The sequence below is a fragment of the Crinia signifera genome, chromosome 7 (genome assembly GCF_055691185.1).
Source record: "Crinia signifera chromosome 7, ASM5569118v1, whole genome shotgun sequence".
Classification (NCBI taxonomy): Eukaryota; Metazoa; Chordata; class Amphibia; order Anura; family Myobatrachidae; genus Crinia; species Crinia signifera.
This window is the reverse complement of record NC_139223.1, coordinates 182,552,850-182,575,767: the sequence shown is the minus strand read 5'-3', so window position 1 is coordinate 182,575,767 and position 22,918 is coordinate 182,552,850. Positions and strand designations below refer to the sequence as shown.

Below are 22,918 nucleotides of genomic sequence, written 5' to 3'. Positions count from 1 at the left end.
GGCCTATGCCGTATGGACACCGACACAGAGCAATGATGCTACAGGTGCAGATGCTGTTCTGACACAGATCAATAATGCTATAGGTGCAGCTGTCACAATGACACAAAACAATGGGGCAGATGTATTAAGCCTGGTGAAGAGATAAACTGGAGATAAAGTGGAAGGTGTTAACGCTCAGGCCAATCAGATGTGTTTGAAATATGACAGTTGGGAGCTGATTGGCTGGTGCGTTATCTTCTTCCACTTTATCTCCAGTTTATCTCTTTGCCAGGCTTAATACATCTGCCCCAATGATGCTATACTGTAGGTGTAGTACTGACACCAACACTGAGTTATAAGCAATTCTACTCACTCCAACACAAGAATCCTATAGGCGCAGCTGCGTACTGACACCGACAGAGAGCATCAATGATACAGGTGCAGCTGTTACGCTGACACAGAGCAATGATACTATAGGTGCAGCTGCTGTATGGACGCTGATAGAGCAATGATGCCAGAGGTGCATAACAACACCGGCTGTACACGGAGAGGGCCCACTGTTTTGCATCTGCTGTTCCCAGAGGCTGCAAATATTGCTGTGGCTTGTAGTTCTACAGCAGCTAGGCAAAAGACAGGTATCCGAGCTGTGCTGGAGAGGAGCCCATCAGCAGCCGCCTCCCCGTACAGCAGCATGGCGTTATCCCAGACGGGGGCTATGTATGCAGCCGCGGGGTCCCTGCGTCAGATGGGCTGTCAGTGCGTGGGATCCCGTCGGCGGATGGCAAGCGCTACTAATTCCCATCCACCGCAGGGACCCCACTGCTGACTGCCCATCCACCGCAGTGACCCTGCGGCTGCAGGGGGGAGTTACAGTAGCAGCCGTGGCCAGCATACATCCCCTTCGTCTCCCCCCCCTCAGCAGCCTGACAGCTTACCTCCCCCCTCCTCACGCCATGCACAAACCCGCTGCTGCCTCAACCCGCAGCGGGACCATTTACACCGGCCTCTACACGGGTCCTAAGCATGTTCTACCCAGGTCAGGACCTGGGTAGAGGACCCATGTAAATGGACACGGCTTGACCCCATTTACACCGCCGCAGATCCGGGTCTGACCCGCTGCTGACCCTGATTTTTCAGCGGTGTAAAAGGGGTATTAAGCACCAGATTTGAAGGGGCTTGGTATAGGGTTCTGACAGTCAGGATCCCGACAGTCATTAGCACGATGTCGGGATCCCGACTGGCCGGACCCAGACAGCATGGCGAGCGCAACAAAGCCCCTTCGGGCTCGCTGTGCTCGCCACGCTGCGGGAACAGTGGCTCGCTACGCTCGCCACCTATTCTCCCTCTATGGGGGTCGTGGACCCCCACAAGGGAGAATAGCCGATGGCCATTGGGAACCCGTCTGTCTGTGTTTTAACAGTTGGGATTCCGACATTGGGTAAATGACTGTCGGGATCCTGACTGTCGGGACCCGTCCGGCACCCATTTGAAGAGGTGCAGGGAATGGGACAGAGGTGTGGAGAGCTTCCCCTAATAGGAGCTGTGGCTGGCATATTGCATCTGAGAAGCGGTAGCAGAGGGAGAGACTAATCTGACATAGATAGTGAAAGCACTGCTTACCTAACCACTGCATATGTATCCTCTAGAGCAGGGGTATTGTGACAAGGGCTTCAAGGATTAAGGGGCAGATTTATTAAGCTTGGAGAAGAGATAAACTGGAGATACTGTAAAGCGGAGAAAAGGTAAAAGGAGATAAAGCACCAGCCAATCAGCTGTGTTTGAAAAAGACTGGGAGTTGATTGGCTGGTGCTTTATATCCTTTTACCTTTTCTCCGCTTTATCTCCAGTTTATCACTTCTCCAAGCTTAATAAATCTGCCCCTAAGAGACTAGTCAACACGGTTGGGAAACCGGGCCATTTCCCGTTGGGCCGACCCAAAACTCATAAAAACAGGCCGGTCGCACTCCCCCATGGGCTGGCTGGGCACTTTGCTCAAATCCAAAATGCGTGCCGCAATACTTATGCCGCCACCACCCCATCTCCCCCCCATTACTTACTCTGCCTTCACACCCCCTGCTCCCCGCTCCCGGGCCGAATTCAAGTCCCAATCCGCCCCTGCTAGTCAAATACTATTATTTGTCATGAAATAAAAACTTCATATAGGATAAATTGTGGACTGTAAAGGAAACAACAAATCCAGTTTGTGTATATCTAGTTGTATTAGAAGATATTCTCTTTTGGAACATCATTGCAATTGCACTGGCATCGTTGCACTTGCTACATAAACTTGTCATAACAGGAGTTTGCAAGTTACCTAATTACACTGAACTGGCTGCACTGTGACAGCGAGTTGAAAGTTTAATATGACTGAAATATTTGTGGAGAATAAGCAACTAAAATAATTAACAGGCAGCCAAATAAAAACAAAAGTAGCAGATTGATCTATATATATTATACAAAGTTACATACAGTACAGGGGTGCCGGACGGCTCCCCGACAGTCGGGATTCCGACAGTCATTACTCCGACATCAGAATCCCGACTGCTCCCTCGTGGGGGTCCACGACCCTCATAGAGGGAGAATAAAATAGGTGGCGAGCGCAGCGAGCCCGCAAGGGGCGTCATTGCGGCCCCCCCGCTGTGCATTCCGGATTCCGATGTCTGAGTAATGACTGTCAGAATCCCAACTGTCGGGTAAATATACCACACCCCAGTACAGAAAGTTCAGTTCATAATCTGCAGTAAGTTACAGCTGGAACATTACCCCAGGAGTTGAGAAGAACAGCAGCTATATAACAAGTTTGCTAAATACTACAGAAATGGTCTTAGTCTCCTAACTGGTCTTCCCAAGAACAGACTCTCACCACTGCAATCCATTATAAATGCTGCTGCTAGGCTGATCTTCCTTACAAGACGCTCATCGTCTGCTGATCCGCTCTGCCAGTCCCTCCATTGGTTGCCTGTATATTACCGCATTCAATATAAAACACTTCTGCTAGCATATAAAGCTATTAACCATACTGCACCAGCTTATATCTCTGCACTTATCACAAAATATCTCCCATCTCGACCACTCCGCTCTACACAAGATCTGCGTCTCTGTTCTGCACGGATCACTAGCTCCCATTCACTATTACAGGACTTTCATCGGGCTGCTCCCACCCTATGGAATGCCCTTCCACGCACAATAAGACTCTCCACAATAAGACTCTCCAATAGCCTCCAAACATTCAAGCGTTCCCTGAAAACTCACCTCTTCAAGCAAGCCTATCATATTTAAATTCTACACGCATAACCTGCTGAGGAACTTATGTATTATATAGCTTCCCTTCTGGACCTGTAACTTGGTGGGACTGCTATGCTATTACTGATGCCTGTCCTTGTGTTTCCCTCCTATATCCCTTGCAGCAGGGCCCTCTTACCTCCAAGTCTGTCTGTTGTTACCCAGTTTGTTTTATCACTGTCTACAATTGTAAAGCGCAATGGAATCTGCTGCGCTATATAAGAACCTGTAAATAAATAAATAAATGGGGGAGTTTCTACTTGTTTCTTCATCCAAATACAGGTTGAGTATTCCTTATCCGAAATGCTCAGGACCACGAGCATTCCGAATAAGGGATTTTTATGATTTTTGGAATATTTTTTTTTACATACTTACCTGTCCCCTGGTGGGTCCCCGATGGTCCCTCGTCGTCTATGGAGTCCTCCAGCGTCCATGGCAGGCCTTCAGCTTCATCTCCGGCGTCTTCAGCGGTCCCAGGAGTGCATTGTGTCAGTTCCCAGGCACGCTGGTGACGGAGATGAAGCTGAAGGCCTGCCGTGGATGCCGGGGGATTAGGTAAGTATAAAAAAAGGGTCGGGGGGGGGGGTGGGAGAGAAAAAAATTTCAAACTATTCCAAAAAAAACATGTTTTTTGGAATAATTCGGATAACGGATATCCGGATACGGGATACTCAACCTATATTACAAATCGAGGGATACACTAAAGGGCCCCAACTGCGCACAACTATACTAAGACTACCCGGGTCAGTTAATTTATTTTATTTATTTATTAACAGTTTCTTATATAGCGCACACATATTACGCAGCGCTTTACAGAGAATATTTGAACATTCACATCAGTCCCTGCCCCAGTGGAGCTTACAATCTATATTCCCTACCACATGTACATGCACACACAGACATTCTAGGGTTAATTTTTTGTTGGAAGCCAATTAACCTATCTGTATATTTTTGGATTGTGGGAGGAAACCGGAGTACCCGGAGTAAACCCACGCAAGCACGGGGAGAATATACAAACTCCGCACAGTTAGAGCCATGGTGGGGATCGAACCCATGACCTCAGCGCTGTGAGGCAGTAATGCTAACCATTACACCATCCGTGCTGCCCCAGTTAATAATTAAAGGGTGTATTCTTCACAATGGGCATTATTCTGGTTCACTCTTTCTGACAAAATCCTTCTTAGATGGGCAAAACCATGTGCACTGCAGGTGGGGCAGATGTTACTTGTGCAGAGATAATTAGATTTGGGTGGGATTTTACTTCAAAGTGAGATCTATATTGCAGTGTAAAAATAAAGCAGTCTGTATTTACCCTGCACCGAAACAAAATAACTCACCCAAATCTAATTATCTCTGCACATGTTACATCTGTCCCACCTGCAATGTACATGGTTTTGTCCATCTAAGAAGGATTTTGTCAGAAAGAGTGGATTAGAATAACCCCCAATGTTTGGAATGGATATGCTTCTATTTGTATAATTCTGCATCTTAATGGTACACCATTATACCGTGTATTGTATTATTGCTTAAAACAAACATAAATAGACAATTATCTGGTGAGTTTTAGGTGTTCATAAGGGGAGCGAAAGGACTTAAAGATGGAAACAGAATTTACCCTTTGGACCAAGGTTTAAAGGGTACTTTAATATATGTGCAAAATATAGTTAGAGGTATTTATCCTATTCTAACAGCATTAAAGCCAAATACATGCTAGCTGATTCTAAAGCTCTATGTATTGTAAATAGCTTGGGTTGAGGCACAGTTAGACAGAGTAATCTACGTTCCTATAATGAAGGGTCACATTTGTTTAAATTCCTCCCCGCCAACCTGTGCGATTGCCCGCCCATCAGGAGCAGAGTTTTGCTGAAACTCGGCTCCTGATTGACTGCTGGGCGGCCAATCACGCAGTTCAGGGTAGGGGAGAATGTACACAATACGTGTCTTGTTTTTTTATTTTAACTGACCTGGATGCCTACATGGATCCATGAGAATGTGATCTACACAAGAGGAGTCAGTTGGACCAATAGGTGAGTATAGTGTGTGAATGATTGTAGTGTGTAATAAACTTTTACTGTCCTATGTGTATGTGTATTATTTAACTATTTGTTATGTTGCAGAACTAATAGACCTATAGACCCAGCGGGTCATTAATGCCCTGCGTGTTGGGATTGTGGTTTTCCAAGTCCCTGCATGCGATGCAAGCTTGCTGGGACTTGTAGTTCCACAACATAACACAAAAGGTTAACTTTTTTACACCAAATCCATCAGTCTGGTGCCCATCTCCCTAGGGCACCAGCGCTTCAGCCCAGGTTGGGGTAAATCTGGAGGGGGGACCCCTTCATTGGGGGGTCCCCACTCCCCCAGGGTCCCTGCCTGGACTGAACAGTCAGGAGATTAATTCTTTGGAAGGGGAAACTAGTGTAAATAGTTTCCCCCCGGCAGTGGCATTACCCTGCTGGCTTTTTGGGCCTGTGCTGGATGTCCGAATACTGGGGGACCACTACACATTTTGTCCTCCATATTTTGGGAACCAGGGCCAGCCCTTGAACCTGGTGCTGGTTTTGCAAATTGGTTTGAACTCTGAATTTCGAAAACCAGGACCAGGCTCTTTGAGTCCGGGGCTCGTAGCCGGGCAGGGGGACCACACATCGGGTTTTTTAATTTGTATTCTTTCGATGGCGTATGCAATCATACACCTAGAATAGGAATACACCTGAAAAGGAATACAAATATGTCTGTCAAAAGGGGATACGGTCATTGGGTCAACAGATAGTTGTTAGACAGTCATGAAGTCATCACCATTAGGTCGACATGTGTCTAGGTCGAAATGCAGGAAAGTCGACATGAGACTAGGTCGACATGAGACTAGGTCAACATGGGTTAGGTCGACAGAGTCATTAGGTTGAGAGAGTCATTAGGTGACCCCTGTTGACCTAATGAGGGTCAAAAAAAAATTTACTTTATGACTCTGTCGACCTAACCCATGTTAACCTAGACTCATGTCGATCTTCCTGCATGTCGACCTAGACACATGTCGACCTAAATGCATGTCGACCAACTTGCTGGTGACCAAATGATCCACACCAGTCAAAAGAATAGGAATGGTCATATACTGCCATTTGTAATTTCAGAAATACGAATTTATGAGCAGTAACAGCTACAAATAGCTACAACTACGCCTATTCGCAGCCATTCAGCTGTTCGTAATTTCCCCCATTGTGTCTTATATGATGTTATTACCTGCTCCCAGATTACGATGGACATCTCTCTTTTGTTCTGCAGTAGGGCCCATATGAATAGTGCAATTACAGGATGTGATAATAGTGGACTGAGATCCTAAGTGATAAAAAAACAAAACAGAGGTTATAACCATTTTATAACGGCATTTTCAGAGGTTTGGGCGCATTGTTCACTTTCATGCATCTGGTGCACAATATTAAGAAACATACAAATGTGCAAGCAAAATTGGCAAAAGCTGGTGCGGCCTAGGTGGGGTGTAAGCGTGTGGAGAAACTGATCGCTATACTGTATGTCAGGACAGTGACTTTCTCCCACATATATAAATGGCTGATGTACATTGTGCCCCTCCCATCAAATTCTGACTACTTGCTACAAGGTAGCCTCAGATACACTGACAATACAAATCTATGACAAGACCATAATCCCTGTTATGCATCTGCCCCAGTTCCGGATTATCTGTGGGGCAGCCGAGACAATCACCTTGGGTACCTCGTACATGGTGGCTCCCACACAGGTTCAGACTGGCCCATCAGGGAACCCTGGAAATCACCTGTAGTAGCTGTGATAGAAGACCATGACCCTGTACTCACCTGCCAGTGTCTAAAACTCAGTGCATTACAGTTATGTCTATTAGAGGCCAAATACATGCCATTGTATTTTTTTTTGTTACTGCTACTGTACATTCTTACATATGTTATTTTGACACAAGTAACAATGTAGCTCTGTTAACTCAGCTACTTTGATTGGCAGAAAGGGAAAATCTTGGTTTAGCTTTTATAGAAACAAACCAAGCACAGATGTACATGTGTGTTTTTCCTCTTCAAGATAACTGATCCTCTACTACAATTACAAAGTATAGTTTGAATGCAAGGTTTGGAATATGACATTAGAGGACAACGTGGGCCCTCAAGCATTGGTATTTCAGAAAAGAACATGGTAATTTGGTAATATTTGCAAACACTCCTTGGAAAAAGCATACAACATTTTTGGCTATTTACATTCAAGTAAATTAGTAAATTAGTTGCATTTAAGAAAATCTCAGAAAACCTATTAAGTTATACTTGTAAAAAGCTCCCATATGGCTGCTGTACCCTCACCTGTATCTCCGAGCGATGACAGCTATTCCAGACCATATTCAATACAAGGAAGAGTAAAGAGTCATTGGTATCAAGTTTGTCAATCTGCTGATAATTCTGTACTGGTGATTTAAAGTGCTGAAAAAAAAGTTTTCTGAGGACATTACAGTTCAGATACGTGTGTAAATCCAGGCCGTTCTCCAGGAAAAGACGCACAATCTTTGGCCTATCCTTCACCAGCGCTGCAAACATGGTTTCGTTTGGGTCAACATGCTGAGAAAAGACAGTAATGAAGAATAGATAAAGAATAAAGGTAACAGACTAAATGAACATATAGCCAACTGTGCACAAAGACATGCAGAAATTAAACAATTAATAGTAGATAGGGAGACAGAAGCACCCAGTGTCAGACTGGCACTACACAGTATTTTTCTTTTTTCCTGTATAGTACTAGAAACCTTAACATGGTAGCACCTCTCATTATGTTTAAAAATATGATGTGCAGTCCAGTCCCCCCCCCTCTTTCCCCAATGTTTGTCTATATATTTTGTATACTTGAAGGTAAGGCCCCTTCATTCTGGCATTGGCACCCCTCTCAACCCCAGTTTTATTTAGCACAGGTTCCTGCATTGCTGACTACATGTTAATATGGGCTATATTGAAAGTAAGACCTAGATGCATTTATATAATGTGTTAGTATTAGAGATGTTTGGGACCCATCTAATGAAGTTCACCTGGATGTGGGGGAAGGTAGGGGTGTGCACCAGGCACTTTTTGTGTTTTGCGAAACACACTTTGGGTAGCGATGTGCGGGCTCGGACTTCCCAGATCTGAGCCGGCAGAGAGTAGGATAGTCTGTGTGCGGAGCTTTGTTAGGTTAGATTAGGGGCTGTGTTTTTTTTGCGGCTGGGGTGACTGCCAGTGCCTACTAGTGCCACTCTCTGCTCTGCTCTCTGGTGGTGTGTGCTCTGCACTGCCAGTGGCTGGCAGCCAGCCCATCAGCAGTAGTACTTCCTGGCCACTTCAATAATACATGTATATGACTGCAGTGTGCATTGTTGTAAAACTTATTAACTAACCACTTGTATATCTGTCTGCTTGTGCATCTACTGTATAATTAATAATACCCCCTGCTGGTGTATTTTTTACAGCCTTACATAACTAGTACATATTCTCTGCTGGTGCATTTACTGTACTACTGAGTCTGACATAAATAAATATTAATAAATTAACAGTGTACTGGTGCATCTACTAATTAAAATAATATATCTGCTGCCTAATTAATTTACTGCCCTGTGTGTGTATATATATATATATATATATATATATATATATATATATATATATATATATATATATATATATATATATATATATATTTTTTTTTGACTCATTTAAACGGAAATCTCACTTTGATCCTCCATCGAATAATACAGCCATTCAAAGCTTCATTAAGGTGCTGGATGTACAAGTCAATACGGCAGCGACCCGACTTCAACCCTACTCTAACCGATCTAAAACCGAGTGGCAAGCTCTTAAAAGTCTTAAATCATATGAGGATATTATGATTCTCCCTGCCGACAAAGGTGGGGGTATTGTAATTTGGGACATTGAGGCGTATAAGGAAGAGGTGTATTCACAAATTAACAACCCTAACACCTATGACCGTCTTGCCACGGATCCAACGAAATCATACAAAAGCGAGCTGGACAAAATATTAGCTGATGCGGTGCTGAAACAAGAAATACCTTTGGGTACTAAGGAATATCTTACAACTGAATTCCCTAAGCCTCTGCTACTATATTGTCTGCCGAAAGTCCACAAAAATTTGGAGAAACCTCCAGGACGGGCCATAATTTCGGCCCGTGAGTCTCTTTTCATCCCGGTCTCGACCTTTCTAGATCACTTTTTGCAACCATGTGTACAACGATTGCCGATGTATCTTCAAGACACGACAGATCTCCTCAATATATTGGAACAGTTTGGTGAAGCCATTCCAGAGATGTGGATGTGCTCTTTAGACATCAGTAGCCTTTACACGAGCATCCCTCATCAAGAAGGGTTGCAGGCTACGGCTCTTGAACGAGGAGTTTTTATATGTTGGACCTCCAGTCCATTTGTTCATTCGCTTACTTGAGCTAACATTAACAAAAAAGTTTTTCCTGGGGGCGTGGCCTGGCAGCCATCGGGTGCAGTCGCGCTGATCCGGAGATCCTGGTTCGCAGACTCCCGCCACCGGCTTCTTGTTGCACGGGGGGACCCCAGACACCTGTGAGGACTCCCCTGGGATCCTAGACGCTGCTGCTGTGGTTCGCGGGTGGCTGCAGAGTCGGGGTGACTGCGTGCAGTCACCTGCTGATTGCGGCCTACCTGCGTCCCGGAAGCCGGGACCTCGAGTTAGGCTCCGGCCCGCGGATTGGATTCCACGGCGGGCGCTTCCTCCGGACCTGCCCGTGGCGACACCGGGCCTCAGCGGGGAAGGGAGGCCTTCTCAGTGCCCCTCCTAGACGCTGCTCCAAGCGGGTGAGTGCCTCTGGACCCACATAATTTATATTTTATTCCCTGCCTCTTTCCACATAGCGGCGGCCATCTTGGTAGTAGCAGAGCTTGTCTGCTGCCTCCTTCTTTATACCACCAGCAGCCGCACCCAGGGGACCTGCTATACATATAAACACCCTCATTCTATTGCAGAGGCACTCCATACTCTGGAGAAGAATGCAGTAATAGCACCTCTTCTAACATCACCACCTATATAGGTGCCATCTAGATGTGTGCTACCAGAGGTTCACCTCCTATTGCTGCCGACCTGGAGGCCTCTCCAGCTATCCCCTGGAGCCCAAAGACCCTGACTACGGCCACACCTCTCTGTAAATCCAGCCGAGAGGGATGTGTGATAGTCTAAATACAGAAGACCAGAATTAAAAGGCGCCTATCTTGAGCTATACTCCGTCCCATACAAGCCACTGCACAGTGCACTAAGTCTACCAGAGCCAGGACTCAGGATCTGGGCTGGACCAGGCCCGGGGCTTTATACCTGCTCCGACCAGACAGGCTCTCACTGTACTGCCCTATATGCTGCACTGCCAGTTATAGGCTCGAGTTAGATCTATAATATAGCTCATTGACTCCCGGCTGGTGAGTCTGTGGCGTACGACTCCTGGTCCCTCTGAGGTGACAGCAGCGGCGGGAGGACAGGGGCCGAGGCTTGTGCTCTGGATGGTTGAGCCCTTTGCTCCCCACAGCCCTTTGCTCCCTATATCTCTTCACGACCCGAAACACGTTCTCGCCAACTTCACTGCAGGTCTCCCCTGTGGCGACAATTCCTTGGTACCACTCTGAATGCTACCAGGGCTCCGACCATATACCTTTCTTCTAACCAGTGATCCCACTGTCTACCAAATACCAGATGATCCATTCCGACATACTAAAGTAATTCATCGCCTGCCATACTTTGACTTACTGACCTATTCATTATCCACCGACCTCACTCTGAAGATGTGAACCTCTAAGGGGTTTATCCTGGGTCTCAGAGACACGCAATTACCCAAAACATATGAAAACATAACTTAGGATCCGTTCCCCTACTAAGGTACCTTCTCTGCATACCTCCAAAGGTTCTTACACTACCCAGCCCCTTTCTTCGTTATCATGCCTAAAAGCAACAAGAAGCAATCGGGGGCGGACGTGACCCAACGCCTTAAAAAATATGCTTTTTCCTCAGACAAAACCCCCTTGTTTATACTTCTTCTTGATAAGAACAATGTATCTCACCAAGGTCCCAATTCTTACTATATATATTTGCAGACCTGTTTACTGTTGGAGGTTGTTTTGAATATATTATATTTGCTTATAGCGTTAATATTTTCCCTATAGTAATGGAGATCTAGACATTACAGTTTATTACTGGTTTTCATTGTTTCCTAAATATAAAATAGACCCAGGATGTTTACCATTTAAATACCCATCTGACAAGATGTCGGTAGATGGCCTAGGCCATGCCCCTCCCATTGGGTGTTGCACCCATGATCGGTCACTGTCACTAGGGCCCGTATTCTGATTGGTGCGGATATTCCCGCATGCGGACGGACCGCCGATGTTGATCGTCTGCGCATGTGCAGAGGTCACTCTGCGCATGTGCAGGCGATTTCGCCGTACGGATTCTTTATACGCCGCACAGGGGGCGTAGAGGGGCGTGAGGGGCTACTTAGCCTCATTACCCTATGCATACGCCCCGCGTTTCATGGGCGTTCCCATGCAAACGCGGGGCGTATGCATGGTAATGAGGCCGTGACGCGTGGGTACGGGGCGGGCAGCTGACATCGCCGGATGTCAGCTGCCCGCCCCCATACATGATTTCACACGGACAAGTGTCCGTGTGGTCTTGTGTGGCGGGACCTGGTGGAGCGTGCGGCCCTGCATTCGATGTTAGGCGACCATCGAATGCAGGGGCTGCTCCCAAGACGGAGGAGGCGTATCCCCGTCCAATTTCATGCGGATCGCCACATATCCGCGTACGGACGGCAGGTGGCGATCCGTATGGAAGGCGGGGATTCGCCTGCACGGTCGTGGCCGCATATTCTGATCGGGCCGCACCGATCAGAATAAGGCCCTAGGTGACATTCCCTTTTCCTTCCCTGACCGACAGGTTAGACCAGAGTTATATTCCTCTGGTCCCCATCATTTTCTTTTCCTCCTCTATACCAAATACACCCCCTCCCATCCCTTTATTTTGTTTTCTTTTTATGGTCGATTGTTTAATGCAGAGTTGATACATTGTCATTCTATATGTTATTTACTGTATATATTGCTTCATATATCAACGGTGGTTTTCGGGGCCTCATGAACAGCACTCCCCCCTATGGAGTCATGGCTCTTAAAATTCTCTCCTTAAATGTTAAGGGTTTATACACCCCTATTAAACGATCAAAACTCTTTGTATCCCTTAGGCAATCCAAAAGTGACATAGTTTTTTTGCAGGAGACCCATTTTAAGAAATCACTCCACCCAGAGTTAAAATCAAAACACTATCCTCTTACTTATCACGCCTGTGACTCTAAACAAAAGAAAAGGGGTGTCTCCATCCTATTTTCTTCTCACCTCACATTTGACCTTATGGATTCAAAGGCAGATAAAGAAGGTAAATGGCTTATCCTAGTAGGGAAACTTAACCAAACTCTATGTACATTGGTGAATGTGTACGCCCCTAACCAGAATCAAACTAATGTTTTTAGAAGACTGGACTCTTTTCTATCCAATTTCAGCAAAGGAGAGGTAATAGTGGCAGGAGACTTTAATGAGGTTTTGGACCCTTCAATCGACAGGTCTACCCCTACTACACCATCTCCACCTAGACCCTCATCGCCTGCTTCCGTAGCTCTAACCTCCCTGCTGAAAAAACACTTACTATCTGACTCCTACAGACTACTAGAACCTCTAACTAGAGACTACACATTTTACTCTAATGTCCATAATTCCTACTCCAGGATCGACATGATTCTGCTCAGCCGGGGACTGTCCTATCAACTTATATCCATCAATATAGGCCCTATGGTGTGGACCGATCATTGCCCAATCACATTGGAACTAAAATCCATTGTCTCTCGCCCACCTTCCGCCACCTGGAAGTTAAATGACTCCCTCCTGCACTCTCTAGAATTCTCGGACCTAATTAATTCCTGCCTTACAGAAATCTTTCTTCTTAATAACTTGCCTGAGACCTTCCCCACTGTGTTATGGGAAGCCCATAAGGCTGTCCTACGCGGCCACTTGATTAGCTACGCTTCTAGACTTAAAAAGACACAGGTATCTCATTTTCTTTCATTATCAGTAAAACTCCAACAACTAGAACGCCAACATAAATTAACCCCTACACAAGCCAACCTAGAGCTTCTGCTGAAAGCCAGATCAGATATAGCTATCTTTCTTTCCGAACGCACAGCAAACGCTCTGAAAAAGCTTAACCAGACTTTTTATGAAAAAGGTGACAAAGCAGACAAACTACTTGCAAATAAGCTTCGTTCCCTGTTACTATAAATCAGGAATTCCAGGATTTCTATTCATCGCTTTATAATCTGAATGAGGGGGTGGGAGATCGGGCCACTCCTGAGGCTCTGATCTCTGACTTCCTACAGCGCGCCAATTTGCCTTAACTGTTGGCTCAGGTTTCTGCTGATCTAAATAGAGATATATCAGAAGAGGAAATCGCTACAGTGCTTAAAGGGTTAAAGACCTCTAAAGCCCCTGGGCCAGATGGGTTCACTGCTGCGTACTATAAAAAATTTGCCCCTATACTAACCCCGCGTCTTAGACTTCTATACAACGCGGTATTACATGGAACCCCTTTTCCCAGCACCATGTTAGAAGCCAAAATAATTGTAATCCACAAGGAAGGAAAAGACCCCCGAAACTGCGCCAGCTATAGGCCAATTTCTTAACTTAATCTGGAGTAAAACTTTATGCGAAGATCTTAGCCAACAGACTTAATGGTGTTCTCCCTGGACTGATCCATTATGACCAAGTTGGTTTCATACCAGTACGCCAGGCCAGGGACAACGCCAGAAGAACAATTGATCTTATACAAATTATCAACAATAGACACACCCCATCCTTCATTTTATCTCTCGACGCCGAAAAGGCATTTGATCGTATCTCATGCCCTTTTCTAACCCGCACACTCCAGGCATTCGGACTCTCAGCAGAATTTTTAACAGGTGTGTAAGCCCTGTATTCCTCACCTATTGCTAGAGTTATGACGAATGGAATTATATCCAATCCCTTTGCCTTAACCAACGGGACCCGTCAGGGATGCCCCTTGTCACCATTAATATTTGCTATGGTTATAGAACCCCTGGCAGCCCTGATTAGGTCATCAGATAGAATTCAAGGTGTCCCTGTAGGCCCCCATAATTATAAAATCTCCTTGTTTGCTGACAACGTTTTATTATCCCTTACTGACCCTCAATCATCCCTCCCAGCTCTATACGACATTATAGCAGAGTATGGAAGTATCTCAGGTTACAAAATCAATTATTCCAAATCTGAAGCTATGCTCCTGCACGCCTCCGATGACCTGAGACGCTCTTTACACTCTTCCTATAATCTTACCTGGCAAGAGAACAAGATTAGATATCTGGGGATTTCTATCACTTCAAATTACAAATCTCTGTACCTAGAGAATTTCCCACGCCTCTTCCAAAAACTTAACACGGATCTTGTTAAATGGAAGTCCCACATCATTTCCTGGTTGGGCAGAATCATAGCAATAAAAATGACTCAGCCCCAGCTCCTCTACCTTTTTCAAACATTACCCATTAAAGTTCCGGAATCAGCCCTCAGGGACATCCAATCCTCTATCAAAAAATTCATATGTAAAGACTAGCCTTACATATACTTAAGATGCCCGCATTTAGGAGGGGGTAGGGATTTTTAGCATCTCATCTAAGCCAAATAGCCGCCTCTTTTGCACCACTGGGTCATATGGCATTGCTGGATCTGGAAACATCCTACTTAAGGTTCAACTCCTTAGCTTCCCTATGGGGCCTGCCTAAACCTACACTAAGCTCCCAGGTGAATTCTCTCCCATCGCTCAGCTTCCAACTCTCTCTTTGGGCTACATCCCTAAGAAAATATAAATTGTCTTCACCTTGTTCTCCCCTCACCCCACTGTGGGATAATCCTAATTTCCCCCCAGGAATTTCACTCCTTCGATTTCCACAGTGGTGATCGGCTGGTGTGTACAGGGCCTGTGATCTCAAATCCGGCAATAACTGGGCATCCCTAGATGAAATTAAAAATAAATTTCACTCTCTATCCCCTCCCCTTTTCGAATTTTTTCAGATTCGCCATTTTCTTCTCTCACTCCCACTAGAAGAGGCTAACCAAGATCTTTCCTCCTTTGAAAAACTATGTAGGGAAAGCCCACTTAAACGTCGTATGATATCTTCTATATACTCTATACTAGTGGAGACCTCTTCTGCCCCTTCCCCGTGCCATGAACGGGAGTGGGAGACAGACCTAGGCCCCCCTCCAGATGATTCCTGCTGGGAGGAGATCAGAGAAAATATTGCCAAATGCTCCATCTCTACCAGGCTCAAGGAGACCTCATACAAGCTGTTCTACAGATGGTACTACACTCCTGACAGGTTGGCTAAGATACCACTCCTTAGAGGGATAATCCCTCGTATGGTAGGCACCCTAAGTAGGTGTAATTTATATTTAAAAATAAATTTAGAAAAATTTATTACGATAAAGGTTTATAAGCAGCCGTCAAAGACTAGTGTGACTGTGACCTCACACTTCACTGTGGTCCCAGGTGTAATTACACCTGTACCTTTAAATGGCAACAATATAATACTTAAGACCACGCTATGTTATTAAATGCACAAAGGTTGAAATTACCACTTCAATACTCAATACTTAACCAAATACTATTTTATTAAAACACATATATATTTTTCTCTTTCAATATATTTAAATCATCATAGAATATATTAAAAAATAAACATTACATATACATACACATATTCATTCAGGTGGCCACCTGTTTAAAATAGAGATGAATTGATTTTCTGGACTCCTTTTCAAGTCTCTAATGCCAAGGGAAATAGAAACTTTATAACATAACAGTTGTTACTTTATGGTACGAAAGTTCATACTCACAACTGCCAGTATGTATAGCAAGATAAATTCTCCGTGAAAATATATATATATATATATATATATATATATATATATATATATATATATATATATATATATATATATATATATATATAGGGAGGTGGGGGAGGCCCGTAGAAGTGGCTCAATCTCCTTTCTCTCCCCACAGCAGAATGCTGCGTGTACCCAACCTGCAGTTGGAATCAGTCCAGTGTAAAGTGTCTTTCACACACTGTGGGATACAGGGAGCACTCCTGCTGGTACAATTTATTGCACTGTGATGTGCTGGATGGACGCTTCCCCTCTGCTGCTTGGGGCTTAGGCAGCAGTAACCGTGTCTCTCACTCACAGTTGCGGGGTTTCCGCGTACCTCCTGTCGACTGTAATACTGTAGATATGTGCACTGAGCTGACGGGCGCTTCCCCTCTGCTGCTGATGGAGGGGGCTGAAGCAACAGTACCGTGTGCCGGGGTTTCCGCGTTACCGTCTGCTACAATGGAAAGCGCTGCTGGCGGCGTCTCTCACCTGCCGCCCTGCGGTATCAGCAGCGTCTGGTAAATCACTGGAGTGGAACAGCTGCAGAGTAATTGCCGTTTGCTGGGATCGCGGGTGCTGCTAGCGGCGTCTCTCACCTGCCGCCCTGTGTTGACAAACAGCACCAGGATTCACACCAGGATGGAAAGGCTGCAGAATCACAAACCAGAGAGGGTGCAATGGGATAGATGGATTCCCTTGGCATACCACCGGGCAATAGTCCTCTAACGCGTTTCGCTCTATTTGGAGCTTTTTCAAAGAGTAACCATGCATTGAACAAACTGTCCTGTGATACCCGGTTCATTAATTGATGGATCAACATTATTGGTCCTTTTTGATTGTCCAGGTGTTGTTAATTAGAATCAATTACTAGGTGTTTGCAAGTTTTCTTCTGTTGCACTCCATGCACACCATATTTCAAAGACAAACATTTACATGGAATCTTACTAAAAAACATATATATATATATATATATATATATATATATATATATATATATATATATATATGTGCTATCATTATCAAGGAGAGAAACTACTATTCATTTCAACAGTCTAAGTTATAAAAAAAAAATAGAAAATAAATAAATTAATAAATAAATAATAAAATATAATCAAAATATTTTATCTCTCTCTACTTTAGCACTCAATAATATACCAATGTAGGTGCTCCAATTGGCTATATTTCCTATAAATGTACATATATTTTAAGTGACTACTTTCCCATCATATACTAATCATCTATGTCATAAAAACAATTAGTAATTTAGTTTTTGTATTTTTACATTAGAACCCCTATATTCTCCTACCCCAGTCTAACATTCTACCACTATGCTACGCTGGCACCGATAGATTTCATCTACATAGATTCTTATATCAAAGAGATTCTCATCACTTTATCTTAATCTTAAACACTCAATTACTTAAAATTACTATTTCAACTGTATTTTAATAATGGGCCCAAATCATTTTGTTTTACACTACTTTAGTGCCCAAAATTACCTATCAGTATAAGTTAATTGCGATATTCCTTATATATACATCGATGATTTAATTATAATTTGGGATGGAGATGCACTTTTAGCACAGGAGTTTGTTTCCTATCTTAATCACAATTCTTTTAATTTGAAATTCACTTATTGCTTTGATAGCACTTCAGTTAATTTCTTGGATCTTACCATCTCCACTCAGGGCCCCAAAATTATTACTAAAAATTACAATAAGGAAGTTGATTGCAACAATTTCCTTCATTATTCAAGCAGCCATTATAAACCATGGCTAAAAAATGTTCCATTGAGTCAACTCAATAGAGTATAGGTTCACACCAGCTCCAGCGTCCTTGTGCTTAGTATATTACCAGTTTCCTGATTACCATATTTGACCCCGGCTTGTTTCCTGACTATTCTCCTGCCTGATCCTTTGGTACCGTGACCAGTGATTCCTGTGTATGACCTTGGCTTGTTCTGTGACCATCCTCCTGCCTGCTCCCTGTGTACCGCATCCTGTGCCTTCCTGTGTATGACCCGGCCTGACTTCGACTAATCATTGCTGCATCCATTGGTCCCGTATCTGCTCACCTGTTACTGACCCGGCTTGACGACCACGCTCCATATTCCACAAGCTACCACCACTCATACGGGGAACCTGACCAGGGGGCCGCGACCGACGTGTCGGGTGCCGCAGAAGCCCATATCCCGCTTGGAGGGGTCACTGGCAGAAAACCCCCGACACGGTTAGACTCCGCGCCCCTGTGTCAGGTCTAGCCAATCCCCGAGTGGTAGTGCACCCCAAGTTTGTGACAGGCGGCAGGTGAGAGACGCCGCTAGCAGCACCCGCGATCCCAGCAAACGGCAATTACTCTGCAGCTGTTCCACTCCAGTGATTTACCAGACGCTGCTGATACCGCAGGGCGGCAGGTGAGAGACGCCGCCAGCAGCGCTTTCCATTGTAGCAGACGGTAACGCGGAAACCCCGGCACACGGTACTGTTGCTTCAGCCCCCTCCATCAGCAGCAGAGGGGAAGCGCCCGTCAGTGAGAGACACGGTTACTGCTGCCTAAGCCCCAAGCAGCAGAGGGGAAGCGTCCATCCAGCACATCACAGTGCAATAAATTGTACCAGCAGGAGTGCTCCCTGTATCCCACAGTGTGTGAAAGACACTTTACACTGGACTGATTCCAACTGCAGGTTGGGTACACGCAGCATTCTGCTGTGGGGAGAGAAAGGAGATTGAGCCACTTCTACGGGCCTCCCCCACCTCCCTATATATATATATATATATATATATATATATATATATATATATATATATATATATATATATATATACACCAACCAAGAAAGAGATGTTACTCCGGGTCTTTTGTAGAAAGTGCAAAAAACTTTACTGTAGAATGCCTACGCCGTTTCGGGACTCGCCCGTCTTCAGGACATGCACAGTACATAATGAATAAAGTGACATATTTATACGTTACCAGATCAGAGGCTGTCCGCTCTCTCATCCGCCCTCCGGTATGCACGCTGTGTGACTTCCGGGTTCTCCTGCCGGACGTGACGTCGCGCCTTCCCAGGGGGGCGTGATGATTGACCGGCAACTCTGCAAAAAACAAAAGTGCAAATTTTACATGACATGCAAGTTGCTTATATTATTACCAATATTACTCTATGATGCATGTTATATTTAATAAAAACAGTGAATTTATCACCCTGTGTGAGTGTTTGGCATTATATATGAGTCGTGCATCGAGTATGGCTGTGACCACTAGGTGGTATCTGCAAGCCGTGTATTCCACTATTTTGTGATTGTGTGCGGACACCATCGATATCGATGTTACAAAACACCTGCTAATTGATTTAAGAAAATTTTTTTGGAAAAAATTAACAAAAAGCTCTTTGGAAAAAGTAAAAATAATATGAATTAATTTAAGATAATATTATGTGAGTGTTGTTACTTTACTGGGGATCCAATAATTTATATTTCTGTATTGTATCAATGTTAGAATAACTTAACCCATTGTGTGAACTACTGAAATGTGTTAACTAAAAAATAGACAAGACAGCAAGTAGACCACGTACTTAGAGGAACATGTCAGAGCATGCCTAATTTTGTATGGTTTGCCCGAGTATGGGTGTCTGAATGTGTCACCCACAATTAAATAACTGCAGGTAGCACAACCCAGGCATTTGTAACAACCGGCTTTCCTGGATAGAATGTGTTGTGGTTTGAGAACTCCTCGGCCTGTGATGTCCGTCTTCACCAATAGATCTTTGAGGTTTGGACCTCTCACATAGCTGGGCATCAGTCAAATTCCAACAGAACAACATGGAGCAAAGATTCACTTGGGTGACTCACTACACAGACAAAAGTCTAGATATGGTCAAAAGAATCAAATCAATATGGCCTATAGTGAATAGCGACCCTGAACTTAAGAGCCTGGAAGGAATGAGACTGATGCCCAGCTATGTGAGAGGTCCAAACCTCAAAGATCTATTGGTGAAGACGGACATCACAGGCCGAGGAGTTCTCAAACCACAACACTTTCTATCCAGGAAAGCCGGTTGTTACAAATGCCTGGGTTGTGCCACCTGCAGTTATTTAATTGTGGGTGACACATTCAGACACCCATACTCGGGCAAACCATACAAAATTAGGCATGCTCTGACATGTTCCTCTAAGTACGTGGTCTACTTGCTGTCTTGTCCTTGTGGCTTACATTACGTAGGCAAGACAGCAAGGCAATTTAAGGAAAGAATGGCCCAGCACAGGACGGCCATTAGGGCCGCACTCATCAGTGGTACCAGCGAACAATCGGTAGCAAGGCATTTTGCCACAGCTAAGCATGGAATGGCTACATTGAGGTACCGGATGATAGACCACATCCCTGCTTCCCTGAGAGGAGGAGACAGGGATAAACAATTGCTGTGCTTGGAAAACAAGTGGATCAATAAACTGAACACTGTAAGCCCAAATGGGCTGAATGAAGCTTTATACTTCGGATGTTTCCTATAATTCTAGTATAGACTGCAATTATATACATATATATTTTATATTAAATCATGAATAATGAATAATAAGCAATGGAGATGGGAGATGCATAATATAATAGCCATAAAGACAAGTACTGCATCTCAATGTCAGAAATTGAACTGTTTTAGAATATAATCCATTTATTTCACACTTTTCACTTTTGTTTTTATTTTTATTTTTTCACTATTTTTTAGTTAACACATTTCAGTAGTTCACACAATGGGTTAAGTTATTCTAACATTGATACAATACAGAAATATAAATTATTGGATCCCCAGTAAAGTAACAACACTCACATAATATTATCTTAAATTAATTCATATTATTTTTACTTTTTCCAAAGAGCTTTTTGTTAATTTTTTCCCAAAAAAATTTCTTAAATCAATTAGCAGGTGTTTTGTAACATCGATATCGATGGTGTCCGCACACAATCACAAAATAGTGGAATACACGGCTTGCAGATACCACCTAGTGGTCACAGCCATACTCGATGCACGACTCATATATAATGCCAAACACTCACACAGGGTGATAAATTCACTGTTTTTATTAAATATAACATGCATCATAGAGTAATATTGGTAATAATATAAGCAACTTGCATGTCATGTAAAATTTGCACTTTTGTTTTTTGCAGAGTTGCCGGTCAATCATCACGCCCCCCTGGGAAGGCGCGACGTCAGGTCCGGCAGGAGAACCCGGAAGTCACACAGCGTGCATACCGGAGGGCGGATGAGAGAGCGGGCAGCCTCTGATCTGGTAACGTATAAATATGTCACTTTATTCATTATGTACTGTGCATGTCCTGAAGACGGGCGAGTCCCGAAACGGCGTAGGCATTCTACAGTAAAGTTTTTTGCACTTTCTACAAAAGACCCGGAGTGACATCTCTTTCTTGGTTGGTGTACGTATGTGGTAGCGATTCATCGTTTCCCCGCTGATGAGCACCTGGGCATAAGTGTTTGGAAGATATACGGAGTGCCGGACCTTGTGTAGCATTATATATATATATATTTATATATTTCACGGAGAATTTATCTTGCTATACATACTGGCAGTTGTGAGTATGAACTTTCTTACCATAAAGTAACAACTGTTATGTTATAAAGTTTCTGTTTCCCTTGGCATTAGAGACTTGAAAAGGAGTCCAGAAAATCAATTCATCTCTATTTTAAACAGGTGGCCACCTGAATGAATATGTGTATGTATATGTAATGTTTATTTTTTTATATATTCTATGATGATTTAAATATATTGAAAGAGAAAAATATATGTGTTTTAATAAAATAGTATTTAGTTAAGTATTGAGTATTGAAGTGGTAATTTCAACCTTCGTGCATTTAATAAAATAGCGCTGTCTTAAGTATTATATTGTTGCCAGGTTGGCTAAGATGTTTCCCTCCACCACCCCTGTTTGTTGGCGGGGATGTGGGCATCGCGGGACCTTGCTTCATATATGGTGGAACTGCCCTCAGATTGCCCCATTCTGGCAGAAAGTCCAGGATATCTTAAAGTCTCTCTCCAGGATTTCACTACCACTAGACCCATGGTCTCGCCCCTACTTTCTCGCCCCTTCCCTAATGTAGACCCACCTTTGAACAAACTTCTCTCCCATGTACTAACAGCGGCTAAATCGCTAATTGCCAAACATTGGAAGTCTCCTGCAGCCCCAACCATTACCGTTTTAAATAATTATATATGGTTTGTTGCAAATATGGAAAAGATTACATACTTCTTGCATGACCGCCCCCACAAATTTGACTTAATATGGGGTCCCTGGCTGTCAGCAATGGCTGACCACTCCCCGCCTTCATTACCCCTTAATAGTTAATTCCTCGTTCTACAGGAATTTTCAGTTATGAGTCCACCCCCCGATGCCCTACCTAACGATAATATAAATGCATTCTGTATTGAACCTCCCTGTATCTCTCTGTACTGGTAAAAGCACTGTTTACCCTTGACCTACCCCCCCCCCCTGTTTATTTTTCTTTTGTTGTTCACTTAATTGTAAAACTTGTGGAGAACTGCATTTGATTCTTCTCTTTTTTGTGCTGATTGTACATGATACGGTTTACTCTTCACTGCATTCTCCTTTAATAAATAAAGAGTTTAAAAAAACAAACA

At 44.0% G+C, this 22,918-nt stretch overlaps 1 protein-coding gene across 1 annotated transcript in view; it reads right to left on the bottom strand.

Annotated features, from left to right (window-relative positions):
• Positions 1 to 22,918, bottom strand: part of LOC146021315 (transient receptor potential cation channel subfamily M member 8-like) — a gene marked incomplete at its 5' end in the record, with an annotated part of 560,542 nt that overhangs the window by 343,361 nt on the left and 194,263 nt on the right. Inside the window, 2 exons of the mRNA XM_083155109.1 lie at positions 6,502 to 6,597; positions 7,599 to 7,850. Coding sequence (XP_083011235.1) covers positions 6,502 to 6,597; positions 7,599 to 7,850 — 348 coding nt within the window. The remainder of the gene's footprint in view (positions 1 to 6,501; positions 6,598 to 7,598; positions 7,851 to 22,918) is intronic.